The sequence below is a fragment of the Ixodes scapularis genome, unplaced genomic scaffold (assembly GCF_016920785.2).
Source record: "Ixodes scapularis isolate PalLabHiFi unplaced genomic scaffold, ASM1692078v2 PGA_scaffold4__175_contigs__length_147842914, whole genome shotgun sequence".
Classification (NCBI taxonomy): domain Eukaryota; kingdom Metazoa; phylum Arthropoda; class Arachnida; order Ixodida; family Ixodidae; genus Ixodes; species Ixodes scapularis.
In genome coordinates, this window is record NW_024609879.1 from 134,079,145 (window position 1) to 134,099,023 (window position 19,879).

The following is a 19,879-nucleotide window of genomic DNA, read 5'->3' on the forward strand; positions in this document are numbered from 1 at the left end:
CGATGAAATCATCAGGACGCCTTCATCCAACGTGTAGACACGAAGAGTTGAATGTCGGAACGTTACGTGTCAGCCCCGGACGATGTTTTGACCTGCTGCGTGGATTCCAACGAGCCGGTATTTTGGTGAGACTCTCGGCGCCGTCTAAACCGACAGTGAAGTGTTTACGGCGGCTGAACGTGCGTAATAATGGAATGTGGGTCGGTGTTTGAACGGGACACGTTTCTGTGATTGGCCGGCTATCCGCCGATGTGGGGGTCCCTACCTACGGACCTAGGGAGAACGAAGTGTTTAAAATGAGCGAACTTCGACAAGCAAATGTCTTCTCTGTTCTTGAAGTAACTGTACATCATGTAAATAAACAGTGTACTTTTCGAGAGAGATCGCGGCTCATCGTTGTCCCCGCTGAGCTCTAGTCCGGTGCCTGGCTCGAGTCGCTTCTCCACCACCACGGACCCCGTTCGGTCGCAACAATACCAGCACGCGAGGAGCCTACCCTGATCTCCACCGTAATAGTTCGAAGACCGGCGCCAGCCGCCCGACAGTATTCGACGCCGCTTTGACGTGAGCTACCAGCGTCGCGGACATTCCGACGCCGGGAAAAGCAGCCCCAGCTCGTCCGTTCCGAACAGCCAGCGCCTAGGAAGACGGATTTATGGCGCACAGCCTATCGACGACCTCTGTGTTTTCACTGCGGCGAGGCCGACCACGTCTACCGGACACGTCCATACCGATAATTGGGCCTGCGAGGTTTGTCGCCGAGAGACCCGCGACCCCACCTTGTGAAGCAGCCAAGGGACATCGCGGAATACCTTTGACGACCCACGTCCCCTGTGCCGAGGCCACGAAGTTCCCGTTCGCCTTCGCCCCGACTTGCGCTTTCGGCCTTCCGCCGCTCTCGGCGGGGCAGCCTGCCCCCTATCTCGCCGGGAAAACTAAATGCGGCAACGCCTGGAGGTGGTGTTGCCGAAGGCGACCGAAAAGGCTCCAGGAACGCAGGAGCGCTCCCACTCTCCCGGCGCCACCCGCGCAACGAGGCTCGTGCAACGGTGCCCAACAACCTAAACGTGGTTATCGAAGGCCACGATGCATCGGCACCTGTGAACACCAAAGAAGACAACTCAGTCTTGAATGGGAGGGAGGCTGTCCCGCCGCCTGCGAAAAGAGACGATGCCGAGGAATGAACCTAAAATTTCCACCTCATCACACCAGGCGAGATGTGCTCTGCTCGCGTCGAAATTTTACGGTGAGACGTGCCCTGTGAAATTCGTCTTCCTGCAAGGCTGCGCGAGGAACCTTATCGTCGGAATGGACTTTCTGTGTGAGTACGGCGCCGTCATCGACCTTGAGGCAAAACAATTTACGATTCGAAAGCCTGTTCTGCCGCCGGTGGAACCCAACACGACGACAACCGCGATCCGAGTTATTGCTGACCATGTGAACCTGCCGCCGCGGTCAAATGTTTTCGTAACAGTCATAACCGACACAGCCATTTGAGGTGAAGCTCTTCTGGAAGGCAACGTCCAAGTTCACATTTAAAAAGGAATTGATGTCGAACAAGGTCTAACGAATCTGCAAAAAGGACGTACAACTGTTCTCGTGATGAACGTTCGAGAGGAGCCGCAGTACCTAACGACGGGTACCTCCGTGGGCCACGTCAAGTAGCTTTAAGCTCCAGCAGTGGTCACCGTATTCTCTGAGGAAACTTCGTCGTCACAACACAAGAGCACGTCGCCGCGGCAACTCGACATCGACCCTGAGCTTTCAACTTCAAAACGCCGGCAATTGGTTGAGCTGCTCGTTGACTACAGTGACTGTTCTGCTACGTTGTCGAGAGTTTGCCGAACACTAGTGGCGAAACATTGCATTGTTACCGACGCAACTTGCATCCGGTCCTCTAGTCACCGTACCGTGTCTTATTAAAAGAGAGAGAAGTCATCCCAAACAGGTTCAGAAAATGCTCGCCGATGACATCAACCAGCCATCAAGCAGTCCATGGGCTTCACCTGTCGAGCTCGTAAAGAGGAAGGACAAAACACTGAGATTTTTAGTGAACTATTGTCGACGCAATGCTGCAACGAAGAAAGATGTATAGCCGCGCCCCCGTATCAGCGGTTTTGTAGACCTTCTGCGCCCCTACTGACACTTCTCGTCGATGGACTTGAAGGTTGCCTACTGGTAGATCAAGGTTGGCGAACGGAACGGGGAGAAAATTATCTTCGTGACGCTGGACGGTATATAAAGGGTATCCCCTTTGGACATGCAATGCACACCGACGGCGGCCTATTAGCGTGTCATGGATACCGTGCTAGCAGGCGTAAGTTGGCAGAGCCGTCTCGTCTATCTCGACAACACTGTGGTGTTCGCCAGCAACTTTGACGAGCACTTACCACGACTTTGTGCCACATTTCAAGCCATCAAGGCCGCTGGACTAACTCTGAAGCCATCGAAATGTCGGCTCGCTTATGGTGAGCTCATGTTCCTAGGCCACGTCGTGAGCAGCGAGGGAGTTCGACCTGACTCCGAAAGGACGCACGCCGTAGCCGCATTTTCCCCGCCGTCAGACAAAAAGACCGTAAAAAGTTTCTAGGCCTCAGTGCCTACCACAGATACTTCGTTCGAGATTTTTGGAAGTTTCTGCGCTACTGACATACCTTACAGAAGACACCGTAAAATTTCGATGGACAAAAGAGCACCAGCGGGTGTTCGACGAACTTAAACGAAGACTTGAAACATCTTGCGTCCTTGGCGATTTTGACCAGCATGCGTAAACGACAGTTCACACGAACGCAAGTTACGGGGGGCTTGGCGCGGTGCTGGTACAAATACAGGAGGGAACAGAGCGGGTAATCGCCTATGTAAGCCGGACACTGTCGAAGGCGGAGGGTAATTCCTCTACGACGGAGAACGTTTGCCTCGCCGTCATCTGGGCTATCACTAAGTTTCACCCGTACTTGTACCGAAGTCCGTTCCGAGTGGTTACCGACCACGTACCACACGCTCTGCTGGCTCGCGAATTGAAAGGACCTCTCAGGACACCTTGCCCGATGGAGTCTACGACTGCAGGAGTTTGACATGACCGTGGTGTACAACAAGTCTGACCAAAAGGACAGTGACGCCGATCGTTTGTCAAGGGCCCTCATAGAGTTCATTCGTGCTTGCATTGAAGACAACGACGACGAGTGTTTTTTTCGGCGCCTGGATGTCAGTGACATGGCAACACTCCAAAAAGATTATCCCGATCTTTGAGGACACATTTGAGCATATAGAGGGACAAGGAAGTGCGGTTCTCCGCGTTTTTATGCGAACACTGCCATCCTTCTTCATCTGACAAGGTGTGCTGTACAAGGAAAGCTTCAGCGACAACAAGACGATGTGGCTGTTTGTGATCCCTTCCGCTCTTCGAGAAAAGATGTTTCAAGCCTGCCAGGATGACCCGACGGCGGGATATCTTGGCTACAGCAGGACTGTTGTCAGGATACGCAAGAAGTACTACTGGCCCAAGCTTGCGAAGACAGTATATTACAACACTCAATCTTGCCTCGAGTGTCAACGACGGAAGAAACCACCGACGACGTCGGAAGGACTTCTTCAGTCAATTGCACCGCCATCTGCCCCATTCCAAAAAAATCGTTATGGATTTACTTGGGGCGTTCCCACCGCAGACGCAAGGAAACCGATGGATTAACGTCACGACCGATTATGTCACACGGCACGCCGAGACGAAAGCCCTTCCATAAAATACGGCTGCTGGAGTCGACAAGCTTTTCATCGAGTCCATACATAGTCCTCCGGCGTGGCGCCCCGGAAGTCGGCATTACAGACCGTGAATCATCGTTCACGAGCCAGCTGACGCAAAAGATTCTTTGTCTCACTAGCAGCAGCCCCGTAGAATGAGCTGCGTACCATCCGCAGACAAATGGGCTAACAGAACGGGAAAACAAAAATATAGCCGACATGACCTTTATTTACGTCGACGTAGAGCACAAGACGTGGGACGAGTTGCTACCCTACGTGACGTTTGCATACAACACGCCGTTGCAAGATACCACAGGAGTAACACCGTTGCAGCCGGTGCACGGCAGAAAAGTAACGACCATGTTCGACGCGATGCTGCCCCACGAACCAGCTGACGATGGGAGCCACGACGCGCAGGTGGTTGCTCAACGAGCTGAAAAATTCGCCAGCTCAGCCGACTCCGGATTCAAGATGAACAACGTGTCGACGCTGCCCGGTACAACTTTCGTCGGATCAACGTCCGCTTCAAGCCCGGAGACCCTGTGTGTGTCTGGACCCCTACAAGACGACGCGGTCTAGGCAAGAAATTCCTGAAGCGCCAATTCGGACCCCACGAGGTACTTCGTCGACTTGGAGATCTGAGCTTCGAGCTCATACCCGGCGGAACAAGAACATCATTAACTACGCACGATAAGACAGTGAGCTGTTACCCGTTGATATACTTGATAGGACTGTGTTTTATCAGCCTCTGTTTTTCCCTATCTTTTTTTGTTTGCTTTGCTCTCTTTTGTTTCCTTGTACGTTGCATCGAGACGATGCCATAGAGTAATATAGTAAACGTAAAGAGAGGACACAGGAGCCGATTCGCGGCCCAGATAGTGCGTTTCATACCCTCCGCTACGTGGCGCTTGTCTACAATTTGGTTAAAATTAATTAAAACTCTTTATGTGAAAAGTATTTATTTTTTAAATGGCAATGCTTTAAAATTGTTTAAAGTACTTAAAACGACTAAATAGTTTAAATCAAATACGTCACAAAAACCACGTGATGAATGGCGCCTGCCATGGCCTGCCTGTCTGCACGCCGTCGCCTCTGCATCATTCTGCATGGCCTCTGCTCGTCCCTGCGTCGTTCGTGTGTGCCGTGCGTGCCGTCCATCTGTGCTTTCTGCTGCATCATGTTCGGTCGACTTTGCATCAATCAAGGTGACGCATGACCGCCCGCGTGCTCGCATGCTCGGCGTGAATTCGTGGAGCCGATCGGTTCGAGCTTCTCGCGCTGTTGATTCTGCCTGGCTGTCTGGCTGCACTTTAACGTCCGTGCATGTTGATTTTCGATCAGATTGTTTTAGAAAAAGAATTTAACTTCGGCGATTATATGCCGGCAATTAACATTGGCGGCATATAATCGGCTCCAGATCACGGGGCCGCTTGTTCTAGCTGCGAGTTGAAGGGGTGAACTCTGCTCGTTTTTCTTTATTTTTTTTCTGCGACTTCGATTGCGTTTAATGAAAACGAACGGGCATTTTACTGATCATTAACGTTAGGGATTCGTTCTAAGCGGTATTTGCGCCAAATACAGATATCAGTGCATCGCCCCTTTAAGACTGTTGGCTTCACAGTAAAGGCTGTCTGTGGTTAGGGCGCTTCAAACGTAAGCTTGGTGTGTGTGGTGATAAGCCATTTTTTGAAGTTGACAACGAACACGTTTACTTTGTCTTTGATGTTCCGCACCTTCCCAAAACAACCAAGAGCAATCTCCAAGCCCACAAACTTTGCATTGGAAATGAGGTCATTGAGTGGTCTTCTATTGTTGAACTTTATTGTTCTATCCATTGACTCCGAAGCTTACTGAGAGACACATTTTTTCAAGAGCCTTTCCGTAACATGGAAGAAAATTGTGCCCCACAGGTACTGAGTGCCTCACTCTTTCTTGCAATCATATCCCTTGTTTATGCCAAGGAACTTCCTGAGGCAGCCATGGCTACAACCTATTTCTGTGATAGGATATGCATACTTTTTGATTAAGGAAGACAGGGCAGAAGTTGCGTCATGCCATTCTAAAGGGAGAATCTGAAATACTTGATTTTCTCCGCCAGTAACTGGGATGGGTTTCAGCATGGCAGTTCCAAAGTAGGAGGCAGCCATAAGCCATCATTGGGTGCCAAGTTACTATAAAAAGTGTCCTCATGCTCTGGGATGAGCTTTCAAGCAGCCACGAATTTAAGTTCTTACTTACACGACGCCTGCAGCAAGACACGCTTGAGAACGTTTTTGGAGCTATATAAGACAAATGCTGGGCTGCAACACAAACCCAAATGTGCATCAGTTCACCTCAGGAATAAAGCACCTCTGGATAAAGAAACTGTTCAAACTGTCGGACAATGAAAACGTAGAGGATGGCAAGGCTGACCTCCTAAAGGAGTTGCTAATATCTTCGCACCATGAAAGTTTAATTTCAGACATTGTGGAATGTCTTCCAAATGATAACTTCCCGCCACTAGAGGATATTTCTGAGCTGGCATCAGACATCAGGTCTAACATAATTGATGACTCGTCCACTTTTTTATTACGTTTGGGGCTATTTGATCAAGCTTTTGCTTGAACAGACAACTTAGAGCTGTGGCTGTTCTCAGCTGCTACCGGATGAGTCTAATAACTTGACCAGGCCTCACCAGTACTGTCTTGTTCCTAAAGCATACCACGTGCCTGGAAAATTCTTCGGGAACTTAGTAGTACCATCACAGCCTGCCTTTTATTTCATTCAGCAACTAGAAAATCACTTTCTTCCCATAATAGAGAGTGTGACACATGTTCGAGGAGTGTGTGCCGCCTTGTATAGCACACTTTGAGGTCTGGGTGGTTTTAGCCTTTGCCCAGAGGAGTACCACAAAGGGTTTTTAAAACTGTTTTGCAGAATACGCTTGTGTTGACATGTTTGGTTTCTTAACCGGAATTTGGACAAAATTCGGTTGCACTCTTCAGTGGCTAGTAAGAACGAGACAGGTTTAACTGTTAACAGTGTATTAGCAGAGGCGGTTGCCAAACCAAAAGCAAAAAGTGGTTATTAAGTGGTCAGTGCAGCTTGCTCTCCAAATATTTCTTTCCCCTTCTTCCAGCGAATGTGTATCACGGCTCCCTAACAAAAATATTTCTCCACTTTCTACAAAATTTCGATAGAAAATAGGCTAAAAATATTTGAAAGAAAATGTATCCACTTTTGTATCCACTGTTCATAGTTTTTTAGCCGTTTTTTTCTGAAGCCATAATTCTTTTCTGAACAATTTCGGGGAATGTTTAGGGACGTTGAATCTTGTCAGATTTCGAATAGAGTTTTCATTGTTTGGTAATGGCTCGCCCGCAGTGAGTTTGAGGCTACGCAAATTGGTGTTTTTTTTTAATATATGCCGGAAATCGGGAATTCGTACTATCCGGCGTGTGCTTCGCACTGTTAATATACTCTTATGACTGGTAATGATAGCGATGTCCTATTTATTTTTGCACTTACTTCCCGTACCCGAGTCGGCGTGAAGGTGAACGTATCATACAGCATGTTCTCCGCGGAAAGGTTTTGTTAACTTGGTTCCGCTAAGAATCTATTACGAAGTGTACGATATGCCGAAGTCCTTCATATTCATTCATTTTTGTGAGTATCGATCTCTTTCATATAAAACATACAGAGCTTCTGAAGTAAATCATGTATACATGAATGTGGTCCAATAAAATGTGTTCGAACCACTTACTGTTGTGGACTCCAAAATGCTCCACCCGCCAGGAGTCAATGCGGCGATTGTGTAACTTCAATGCTTTACAATAGAAAAAGAACAAGAAATATATATACTTCTGATTTGTGAAGTAAGTTGAAATATTGTTTGACACATTTTGCACGGACTCTATCGTAAAAAATAAAGCAAAAGTGCGTCAGTATAAAAAAAAAAAAACAACAACAGCGGCTTCGGGAGTCAAGGAGCTCCCGAGAGCAGAGCAAGGGGGGGAGGAAAGAGAGAGAAGGGTACCTGAAAACCGGAACAGAAACGCCCAAACCGAAACCGAAACTAACTTGACCGGAAACGGAATCAGATTATATTTAATACCGCCCGCTAGGAGCGCTACCTGTCACTGGTCTATCTGGGCCGCTGGGGCCTATGGCAGTGTCCGCTCTTTACCTTGTGTATATTACTCTATGACGATGCTCTTTTCAAAGAGGGTTTAATGCCACGCGCGGCTCCGATCAAGCGCGCCAGAGTCGCCGAGTGGTTATCGTGCTTGGCTCGCACGCAAAGGGCCGAGGTTCGATGCCTGGGAGCGGACGCACCTTTTTGTTATCTCTGTAAATGCCGCGGTCTGGTGGATTTGAGAACCCTGTTACTCATTAGAGGTCCGAATGATGTTCTACGCACCGAAATTTCTAAGCCGAATGTTCTAGAAGCCCACACGTGTACATAAGGGGACCCGCCTGGCGAGCCAGAGTTAGCCTTGCCCTAGCACTTGATGCTGCTGTTTCGCCGACATCAACGCCTGCGACGCTAACCTTCTTCTATTTTACTTGAAGTACACGTTCGCTCCATTAAACGTTAAGTCTTTCTTCAGTCATTCGTCGCCTCGTCAATTGTCATTCGTGATATTATGACGTTTTTCATTTTTCTGTAATCGATTGCTCAGTCAGAGGGGTGCATCCATAGGAGGCACTTCTCTGGCTGATTATACTCGGATATATTGTTCTCTCTGGAAGGAACGACGCCAGAGAAAACAAGGATGAACAAACTCCATGGGCGATTATTTTGAAGTTTTGGGAAGAATGTGCCGGGCCACGGCAGAATCTTAAGCCAACCACCGGTGTATTCGTATGCTGACATGAGGCGTGTCCATTCACACGTAGTTCATCTGATCAGGAAACTTGAAAGCGCAAACAATGACAAACACGAAGAAGGGGCGCGGACAACTGCTCGTCCGCATCCTCTTCTTCGTGCCCGTCTCTACGGTTACATGTTTCCCGGGTATCATGCAAGAACCATGGTTTGATGCAGATAAAGAAAAGCAGGGCAAGTTTCGCCCAGAATGCTCTCTGCTTGCCAAAATCGGTGGTTTTCTCCTCTCCGGTCGCCTTCTTTCCAGCGTTTGTTTTGCTGAAGTGTTAAGCGGGGAGAGCGTTATGGGAGCAGCTTGTCCTGCTCTTCTCAACCTGCAAAAAACCGCAGCCAAACTGCAAGAACTGCTAGTCGCTGGGATCTTCAGCTGATAATTCCATATCGAAGATAGTCAGTGAACAATGCGTGTCGTGACACGCATTGTTCACTCACTATCTTGGTGACAACCATACGAATTTTTGGGTAGTATGTTTGCGACGCGCTGTCTATTTTTTTTTTTAGCGAAGCCGTTCGTTATTTGTAGCGACGACGCCGATTAGGGAAGAACGTTTGTGGTAGTCATGTCTTGTTAAAGGGATATTTCAACGAAATTTGAAATATTCACGTCGTGTTCACAAGTAGGTTGAATATGAACATGATTGTAAACCTGAGACTGGGGCAGGAAGAGAACACAACAGAAGGTAGTAAAAGAGGAGGCAACGTCTCAAACTCAGCTGCAAAGTTTATTTCGAACACGCTTTATATACCCCATCTCCAACGCCGTCTGTAAAAAAAACAAAAAAAAAACATGACAAGAGGACAATGACACTTCGGTAAACCTTCTCTTATCTCCCTTGACCTTGGTTGTGCGACACTTGCCCAAAGGGACGCATTCTAGCATAACCACCGCTACCCGGCGAACCTAGGTGAAAACACTACTGAACACAAAGAAAGGGTTGGACCTTCAAAGGTGCGTTCCCTCTAACAAATCACTCAGTCCAAAGACTGAGTGATTTGTTTCTTTGGACTGAGTGATTTGTTAGAGGGAACGCACCTTTGAAGGTCAAACCCTTTCTTTGTGTTCAGTAGTGTTTTCACCTGCGTTCGCCGGGTAGCGGTGGTTATGCTAGAATGTGTCCCTTTGGGCGAGTGTCCCACAGCCAAGGTCAAGGGAGATAAGAGAAGGTTTACCGAAGTGTCATTGTCCTCTTGTCATGTTTTTTTTTTCCTTTTTTTTTTTTAGAGACGGCGTTGGAGATGGGGTATAGGGGTATATAAAGCGTGTTCGGAATAAACTTTGCAGCTGAGTTTGAGACGTTGCCTCCTCTTTTACTACATTCTGTTGTGTTCTCTTCCTGCCCCACTCTCAGGTTTACAATCCTGTTCAACTTACACCAGCTCGCCTGCACTCTGACTATTTTTTAGGTTGAATATGATCCACAATATCCGTAAATGACAATCGCACGTTCGCATTTTGAGCCTGGTGGCTGTATTTTCCGTTATGAACGGCCCACTCTGGCAAGCGCTCGGATAAGGCCCAGCGGAGACCACGTGACATCCAACGCATTCGTGACGTAGGTCGTCTCGGGACGAGCAAAGCTACGGCGAGGCTGACGTCGACAGGATGGCCTAGTCGTTCCAGCCACCGAAACGGCTGCTTTTGTACGAATTCTGAGTGACGGGTTAATCTTCTATAATCTTGTGGAGGGACCATAGTGACTTCTGCGACACACAAAAGGGATTATCAGGAAGAGTGGAGTTCCTCCTTCCCCTCTTCTCTCGTCGTGGCCGGAGGCGAGATACTCACCGTCACTAGCTGTCAAGGTTCCTAGACGGGCATTACAAGCGAGGCGTTAGCGACATCCACCAGGTGCTCTTTGCTAATCGTTTATTCGTTTTAAAATTCCTTTTCGAGACTTTTTTTAACAAGATATTGGTATGTTCGATGTGATACTGCTCCTTTGAACACATATAGACCAAAAAATGAGCGCCGAAATTTCGTTGTAGTATCCCTTTAACGGGGATTTCGTTGTAGTACTTATCCCTTTAAAGGGGCGGTGCAACGATTTTGAGACTTTGGCCAATTAACAGCGGAAATGAATCTAGGTCACCTATGAAACAAAAAACAGAAAACCGTAATTTCTTGAAAGCGCTAGTTTTTAATAAAAAAAAAAAAAGAAACAAATCGAAGATCAAATTGCCTCAACTCTCCACGTCGACTTTCGAGTGACGTCTCTGGGGGTTCACGTGGTTTCCTCTTGGGCCCTCTCTTCAGAGACTCCAGCCGCTTCCTTCACGATTGTCGTCTTTTAAAGGATTAGCATTGTCGAAGGTCGCGGCGAGCAATCGACACAAAAGACGGTTTGACACGGGTGTGACGGCGAGTGTAGCAGCGGAGGGGGACAGGTTTTGTTGTCTTCCGCGTATCCCGCAGAGACGCGGCTATTTTAGTTCCCGTAACCACAACGGGCGGCTGCAGATCGGCAAATAATTTGTTTTTTGCTTTGCGATTACGCAGCAGAATAGCAGTTTTTCGGAAAAAGGTCACGCTTTTTTGGTCACTTGGGCTTCCATTAACAATAAAAAAACATGCATACTGGCAATTCTTTTGACATTAAAATCGTTGCACTACCCCTTTAACCTGGAACGCGTTAATACGGACACCCCGGTATATGAAAACCATTTTCGGGGAACAAACTGGGAAAATACACGCAGTTTCGTCTGGTTATTATGAACAACTCCCATTATGGGAAATGTTTGGGGGAAACACAGGTGTCCATCTATCCGCCTGGGTAACAAGCCAAGTAGGCAGCGTCTTGGCTCCCACGCAGATGGCAGGGGTTGGGGTCCTGACACCGTTTGTCTTATTTTTCTTTTTTTATGTAAGTAGAGTATTCTAGAACGTTGGAGAGCCGTGTAGCTTGTTCATATTCAGATTGTATACTTCCACAACGAACGAGGTAGAATGTTCTAGGCATCCAGGGAACGCTCAAAAGGAGCTCATTAATGCCTCCGACGCTAGCTTTTTTTCTATTTGTAGGGGCACAAGTTTGCCCCATTAAACATTTAGTTTCCTTAAAGGGGCTGTGCAACAATATTAACGTTGAAAGAAATCGCAGCCTGTAATTTTTATCGGAAATATTGCGATTTCGCTAAGCAATTGGACATTTTAAAACTGTTTTTTTACCGGCCTGCAGCCGCACAGCGGTGGTCGTCGGAACCACAGGGCGCGGCCGGCCTGACGTGGACGTGACGTGAGCGTGACGTCCGCGTCACGCTCACGTCACGTAAAACATTGGCAAGTTGTGCAATTATCTGCTAAAAATAAGGCCTATTTTTAGAAATCTGGCCGTATTGACATCAACAAATATATCGAAAGTATCCTACCATTACGAAATATTATTATTCGTAGTTTTAGTGGTGCCATCGATGAGAGGTCAACAAAACCCTTTCTGCTCTGTGGCGTTGCTCACTTACCCATAGTCCCGTAGCTCTCAAGTTTTGAGCAGCGCTCCAGGCGAGCAAAATAGAATATTCGGCTCGCGTTTCGAACGTGCGTCATTACGCTTCCCCAACTACAGTTTTTTTATACTCCGTTTCGTTCTCAATGCCAACGTAGCTGAGGCTACAAGAGCGAGCTGCGAGCTTTCAGCGTCCCTGCCGGGCCGAGCCAAAGCCGCTTGCGAATGCGGATACCTACCTCCTTATTAAACGTCACAACCACGTGACAACTACATTACCGGAAAGACGGTGTGACAGTTGAGAGTGGCCGCGGGGGGCACATATTTCAATCTCTTTTTATTTTGTAAAAAAAAAGAAACAACAACTAGGGCACGTATCGAAAAACGGTTTTCTGTTCCATATTCCACGGGTGGTAGAGATTAACTCCCACACCTATCGACTTGAAGTTTGAGAATTGTTGCACAGCCCCTTTAAGTCATTCGTCGCCTCATCAATAGTAATTCTTGACAACATTAACGAGACATCACTCCATCTGGAAGATTAGGGAGAGTTGAATCTTTGGTTATGGTACCACACTAGTTCGGTACGTTTGGCCTCAAATCGTCACGGCTTTTTCTCGTATTCCTTTTCGCAGTTGGGTGCGGACGTCGTTTATTCCGCAAAACAGTGTCTTATGGCACCACAGAAAGTACTTCGAAAACTTTAGTGCCAAATAATTTACCGACGAACGTCGAGGCACAGTGGGTGTACAGGATATTCTGTTAAGCGAAACATCCTTCGGGCTCGTTATTTAGTATCACCCTTAGACTAATTTACCGTCTATACCGCCTTGCAGAGAGTAACAAGAGGTTGTTCACCAAAAGACAACGCCTTTCCGTTTTTTTTTTAATTGTAATTTAGTAAAAAAAGTCTATCGACATTTGAAACGTGGTTTCCTGCTAGCTCAAACTTTTCAAAGATACTTTTGCCTTTGTAAGATAGTAGGACATATAAAGCTGGGCTATATGTTTGCGTTCCACTGAGATAAGAATGAAATCCTTGCCGGAGCCAAAATATATTTTTAATTTTTTGACACCAATGTCAAAATATCCGGGTAAAACTAGACAAAGATAACTAAGATCGGACAATCGAATTTCATGGTGCTCAGAGTAAAGCAAGGACTTCGGGATTTTTAATCCGGAATCATAAACAAATCTGGAGGCTGTGTGAGACCAATGAAAAATTTAGAAAACGAGTGAGATATCGCAACGAAAGAAACGCAGCGAAGTATTTAACGAAACAATAGACACTGAACTATATAGAATCCCAATAATCTAATCTGCGAGAAAGGAGCCCTTAGCTAAGTCCAAGTTTTATACCACTTTATAGGGAAAATGGGTCATCTTTAGTTACAGCGTCCCCATTTACATTATTTAGACACTTCTCTTTCACGTGAATTAGCATTGGCCGTTTTCTTGTAAACAGAAACATGGCCAGAAGCACCACGATACATAGCACCACCGTCACAAAACAAACATACAAGAACACAGACGGATTGTACTCTAAGAACTGTCCCACGAGCAGCGATGGTGCCATCGCTCCCATGCCCGCCGTCACGATGATGAGGGACATCATCCCGTTGCTCATGTTGATGTAGCTCACCGTCCACGCCACCGCAGCGCCGTAGATAGGACCCTGCCCTAACCCTAGCAGCGCGGCACATGCCCAGAGCACAGCTTCGGACGAGTTACCCCACATTAGCATGACCACCGCCGTGACGGCGAGGATGGCATGGGATCCCACCAGCATCTGGTAGGACGTCACCTTGATGGCTATCAGAGCCGCGATGACCCTGCTCCCTGCGAAGCACAGGAAGTAAACGGCAGCCATCCGAGACGCTGTTGTTTTGGCTAGATGAAGGTCACATTTGACAGCGTAGGCCGTAATCATCTGTCCCGATGAACACTCAAGTGCGACGTAGACACAGACGTAGGCAGCCAGCAAGCCCAGCAGGACCCTGCTGAATCGCACGTCCTCAGCGGCTTCCTCCTTGTCCAACGCCTGCTCCAGATGGTTCTTCTTGGGTGGCTTGAAATCGCTGTTGTCGATGAAGTAAAGCACGATCATGGAGATCATGGGGATAAGGTAGAAGCCGCTGGCGATGGCAAATGCGTAGTGGACCCTCGATTCCACGGGCAGGGTTGAGTTGTTAGTCTGGTTGGTGGGGTAGAGGAAGTAGGTTGATTCGTTGAAGGCGACCGGGTTGTCTGACACGAGTTCGTCGTCGTCCGTGGGAATCGTAGAGAGGAAGGGCTCGGCGAGTAAGGGGGCCACGAGGCAGCCGATGCCGAAGCTCAGGTGGAACACTTGCAGGGCTGGACTGCTATTTTGGGGCCAGAGCTTGATGATCCAAACGTTGCCACCTGTGGGGTACATGCATTTGCGTAAAAGATTATTAGTAAGTATCATTCAAGACAATTGAGTTGCTAGAGTAAATCTGGTGCCTTTAATTTGTTTTTCATAGCCGTCTTGAATGTGTTAGGGTTGACAGTCGACTCTGACAATAACCGATATGTAAATATGGACTGTCCACAATGGTTCTGATGACGATAGCTGGTCCCATCGGATCTGGTAAACGTATCAGAAACTGTTAACACGACAGACAAATAAAAAATACAATAGACAATTTTTGACAGAAGGACGCGATATTGCTCAAATGGGAACGTTGTAGAAACAAAACCACTCTCCTTTTTTAAGGAATGTCTGCCTGTTATTTGTGCGTCTTAACTAATTATTATGTTTTTTAACGTGCTTTTTAACGTTCTTGTGTATGCAGTGCATACAAAGCAAAATGAGATTTTATTTTAATATATTTAATAGGGTAAATATATTTTAGCCAATGAACATCTACCTTGAGAACAATATAAAACTTAAAGGTTTGACTGACCTGGCAATGAAGCAATTTATCTCATCTTAAGCAATACATAACTTACATATTTATTTCGTAATTCTTAATATAGAATTTTACATATATATATATATACTATTTTAATATTTTTGTATTTAACCAAGTTTTGATGTAATTATTTTAATGTAATTGAGAGCACGGTTTTTGAAATGGTTGAATAACAAAATGCTGTTAATTCGTTACAGAAGGGCACCTGAACCTTGTTACGAAAGCATGGGTATGACCTAGCTTCGCAACAAATCTTGTCGAATACCAACCAGTGTCGAATGCACCAAATCCCACGCCACCGACGAACACCACGAAGTGCGCAAGCGCCAAGTTTCCGCTGATGGGAATCATGAGCACTGAAGCGACGGCCGTCACCATGGTCAAGATGGACATCACCTGCGTGTTGTACGTGTCGTACAACTTCCCACCTGTGAAAGAGGAAAAACAATCTAGTCATCAGTCGACGGCGGTTGCATATAGGCTCCTTGCGCTGAGGTCACATCGCATACTTTTGAACACCATGTGAAAGCAGGAGAGGGAAGCTGCTTTTGTAAGAATTTTGAGTGACAGGTTAATCTTCTAGAATCTTCTGGGAGGAGAATAGCGACGCCTGTGCAAATCCGGGAGGAAGAGAGGAGGATCCTGATAAGAGGGGAGCCTCTTCTTCCCTTTTTCTGGAGGTCATAGGAAATGACGTCATGTGCAAGCCACGTATAGCACGCCACGCTGCTGCGGCGGCGCTGCTGTAGGCACAGACATGCGCTGTTGCTTCACTTCACGCAAATCTTGTTTCTGCGCACGCGCATTGGCCACACCCGATGTGGGCAAAGGGTGACTTGTATACAGCATGCAGGTCTATACAGAGTGAAACATGCTGAGGTCTGGAGGATGTGTTTTACTCGACTGTCTAGCTTAATTTTTCTTGCGACAACTATGCGAACTAATAATTATTATTAAGCCTACAATCCTTTTAGGCAGCAGGATACAAATCAGCCATTATGGGGTCTCTTCTTTCGTGGTGATATAGTTACAGTTGGAGGCAAGTGCAACTAGAATGTGCGTACACGTTCGCTCCTGTTTTTTGATAGAAGCAGGTAGAAGGAACTTTTTCTTTAATTAAGGCATGTTCTATATTTGTTTCCAACGCTATCATACATATGCTTTACATACTGATTTACACATCGTACAGTTAAGGTGCCATGCGTTAGAAATTGTGCTTCTGTGTCTACTTCATTTTGTCTCTAGCTGTACACTTTTCAGCAAGGTTCCGATGTTTAGCTTCGGTCTTGCAATTGCCAAGTGGGCTCCGGTTCTGGTTCTTTATAAATATTATTATTTTCGAACTTTCTCAAACGCAAGAACAGATGCCAGTATGCCCTTTTCAGCGTTTCCTCAGGGCACGTCTTTTGCTCGCGTCCCGAAGCGACGCGCTGGCCAGTTTATATGTAAACATTGGGACGGTGTATGCTTATACAGTATACATTTTTTTACAAGACAGTATAGCCTCCTCATGTGAATTATAGAAAACGACGGTTCTAGTTTCTTCCGTCGTGTCGCGCTACCACCGTCTTCGCAAGGACGTTTACTTCATGTTTAAGCGGAGCTCAAGGTCGTCTGCTTCGTTTGCAGAGGTTTTGGTGACGTCAGAACAACGTCGAGCTCTGATTGGCCCTAATCGGAGGATAGTGGGTAGATCTCAAATCAAGCTACCTTGAGGTCTACCCGCTATTTTTTAATCGCAGCGAATCGGAGCTGTGCGTTCTGACGTCACCACAACCCCTGCAGATGATATTGCGCTCCGGATTGATGTGCGCGCGAGAAAGGAAGTATTATATTCCTTTCGTAGCTTCATCTGACGGTAAAACATCATTATAAGCTCGGAAGATGCATTCACCCAACAGTGATCCCACAAGTCCGGCGACGCATCTTGTGGTGATGAGGTGCGACACGGTCTTCACGTCCGATTCGTAGATCTCCACCAAGTCAAGGAGGGCCACTCCAGTAAGGGACATCACTAGCCCCTTCGAGAGAAAGAAAACAGTTTCCTTTCCAATAAAATCTCCAGTTTTTTTGAACGCCAGTTTTTTGCGACTCCGACGGATATGAAGTAATACCACAAAGTTAGTTCTTCATCTTATACCATTTTAAAGTGAGTCAGTGTGATTACTTACCTACAGTACACGAAGACAGCCGATCCCTGCGAAACAATAAAGAGATTCGAGCAAAAAGAAGACTATACAACAATTAGACCTAAAAGATGCGATGCCCGCAGAAATAATGAACATTACGCTTCCCTAGCTCACGGAGCAGTTTTGAGATGTGATCTCATTCTGAGCTTCGTAATTTGCTGGTATCCTTGTATTGTTCGCCGTGACTGCCTGTTTTTGTGTTCTGCATAATAGTGAACTGAAACATTTCTAGAGTGTGTTATTGGGCGCTGTGAGAATTAACAATTTATAGTTAAAGAAAAAAAATGACAAGAAAAAAATTAGTTCAAAAGGACAAGACAAGTGTTTAACCATAGTCCTGCAAAAAAAAAAAAAAAAAAAATGGGTGCAGCCTTACTGAGGTTTTGAGTCTCTGAATTGCAACTGGGCGTAAGTATATACTGTACTAGCACGACATTGTCACTCTTCAGCATTCTACCATAATATACTGATTTTTTGGCAACCCCAACGAACACTTTCTATCATGCGAGTAATGTTGGGTTAGACATTCAAAAATTCTAATTGTGAATCTGAAAAAAGAAACCCGGTGATCTGCGTTTTGTGCTTTGTCGTGCTGTGCAGTCATCCTCGGGGTTATAACTGGTATGATTGTACATGATGTGTTCAAGAACAACTGCATAGCTTCACTTTATTTTTTTAAGACTTATTTCCAAACCCTGGGACCTTTTCAACGGGACTTTTGAACACCACGTACTTTTCCTTTTTTGTTTTCTATGAAGCATACGTTGAGTCAGTGGTAGGAGGCAAAGACAAAAAAAAAATATAGTGCTCTGATGAGAGCTATGGTAGGATGCAACTTTCTTAAGATCGCAGATAACCGCTTTTTTTTTCCCTTTGAGTAGAGCAACTGAGACGTGTTATCTTCTGGGAATGAACGAGCTGCATATATTTAACAGCCTTAAGAACGTTGTAAAATCCACTATCTCTAGCTTTTGCTAACGAAGTGGTGGTCTTAAGTTATCTTGCGAGAATGAAGTTTGTTCAATTGGACATGGAGCGTGGTTCGAATTGGAGTGACCATGACATTTACGACCTAGTCGAAATGTGAACATTGCACTCAACACTTGACGTTGTCAACGTAACCGTTAACTGCACACTCAATAAGAGAAAGTCGGGGTACTTCCTGCATAAAAGCAAGACAAATGTTGTCGTGCAGCAAAATGCAAAGAGATGTCACACCATACACAAAATACCTCAGTTGGGGAACTATTTTTTTTTCTTCTGGGCTCCCGTTTCTTGTCTTTCGTGCAAAAATTAGACTTAGATAGCGAGATTTGGTAAACATTCAAATATCACATCTCTGAATATGGGCTCTGGGAACTTTTTCAATCGGGTTGTCTGCATTAGAGGCAAAAAATTACAACTTTTAGAGCACAAAAAAGTGGGAAGCCTTTTTTGCTGTATTAGAAGTTTTGCACTAAAGCAAGTGATTAATTTTTTTGTTAGAAATCATGATACGAGAGGTAAACCTTTATTGTTTTATAAAGACGTTTAACTCGCGAATTAAAGAATCCGGTAGTGATAACAGCTTTAGGGCATATTAAATTGAATTACATGAGGCACCATTCGGCTTATTATTCTCTCACTAAATCAATAAATTCATGAAGTAATATATGAGTGCGTTTTATTCATCACCCGGACCTACTCTACAAAGATTCAATGGCGCAAGCCATGCTCCTGGCCTTTGGGCACACAATTAAGGTGGCAACGTGAGCAAGTTGGTTCATTGGCAGAGGCACAACTGCGGAAAAAAAAACCAAGAACTAAACGCACTTGTCCTGTTTTGTTTTTTATGTGTTTTTATTTTTTTGAGCGCTATTTTGTCCTTTCGGCTATGATGTAGCCGAAGTACAAATAATAATTGCGTTGAATCGTGTGAACTTGGCCCTGCATTTCTACAAAACGAAAATCGGGCAAACAGTTGCTGCGTTGTTTCCCCCGCTTATGTCGTAGCTTTTGTTAGTCAATGAGTACCTCTATATAAAACTATTCTAAACATTTTTGGTCGAAAAACGAAATCGAAGAATACGAATATTAAGAAGAAAAAAAAGATTCGAACCCACCATTCCGAAACAGCCCAGGTCCAAGTTGAGGGTACGTCCCAACTTGAGCCACAGGAGGCCCCTCTTGGACAACATGTCGACCGAGTCGCTTCGAAAATGCGTTTGCTTTCTTCTTGACGAGATTCAGGTATCTTCTGCTGTCCGTCGCACCTACAAACCTCGAACCAAAAAGCAATCTGCTTCTTAGACCGCCGAAAGACTAAGAGGGGGGGGGGGGGGGGGGGGAGGGTAGAGATAAGAAGGGCGAGCCTCCCTTGTCGAGTGCAGACCTTGACCGGATGGGGGAATGTTTGCCTTTGTCAAGAACACTTGCGCGATTGTGTTTCGCCAGAACAAGGGGTTACTTAAGCGACGTGTCCGCACCTGCGAGAAGCCCACGTCGCGTCTTCATTGCATGCATCTATAGCTTCTACTACCTCAGCCTTTTTGGCAAGAAGGAAGGGATGATGAAATTAGTTTGATGGCTTCCTGAATGCATGTTACGCCACACATTGAAAAAAAAAAACCTTTCTCGTCTAACTATGCTTTAAGACTAGGGCAGAAGAGAACCATCAAGACGTAGAAGGGACAGAAAGTAGACAGGACGATCTCTCAAACTCAGCACAGT

At 46.1% G+C, this 19,879-nt stretch overlaps 1 protein-coding gene across 2 annotated transcripts; it reads right to left on the reverse strand.

Annotated features, from left to right (window-relative positions):
• Positions 1–13,084: 13,084 nt before the first annotated feature.
• Positions 13,085–19,573, reverse strand: LOC8030549 (sodium-dependent glucose transporter 1A). 2 transcript variants are annotated; one of them, XM_040218962.3, is made up of 5 exons: positions 19,273–19,347; positions 17,153–17,178; positions 16,876–17,002; positions 15,251–15,409; positions 13,085–14,448 (listed from the first exon to the last, which is right to left on the reverse strand). In XM_040218962.3, exons 3-5 carry the CDS (start codon positions 16,991–16,993, stop codon positions 13,409–13,411), a joined length of 1,317 nt encoding a protein of 438 aa, XP_040074896.1. In that variant the 5' UTR covers positions 16,994–17,002; positions 17,153–17,178; positions 19,273–19,347; the 3' UTR covers positions 13,085–13,408. The 2 variants fall into 2 exon arrangements, with proteins under 2 accessions (XP_040074896.1, XP_029834990.2); XM_029979130.3 differs by lacking the exon at positions 17,153–17,178 and having other exon boundaries at positions 19,273–19,573.
• Positions 19,574–19,879: the final 306 nt, after the last annotated feature.

Coding starts and splice junctions, on each gene's coding strand:
- LOC8030549 (XM_029979130.3), bottom strand. CDS start 19,347: ATGTTGTCCAAGAGGGGCCTCCTGTGGCTCAAGTTGGGACGTACCCTC. Junction 17,003..19,272: donor ACCTGGGCTGTTTCGGAATG/GTGGGTTCGAAT, acceptor TTTCTCTCGAAG/GGGCTAGTGATGTCCCTTAC. Junction 14,449..15,250: donor ATTTGGTGCATTCGACACTG/GTTGGTATTCGA, acceptor TGTACCCCACAG/GTGGCAACGTTTGGATCATC.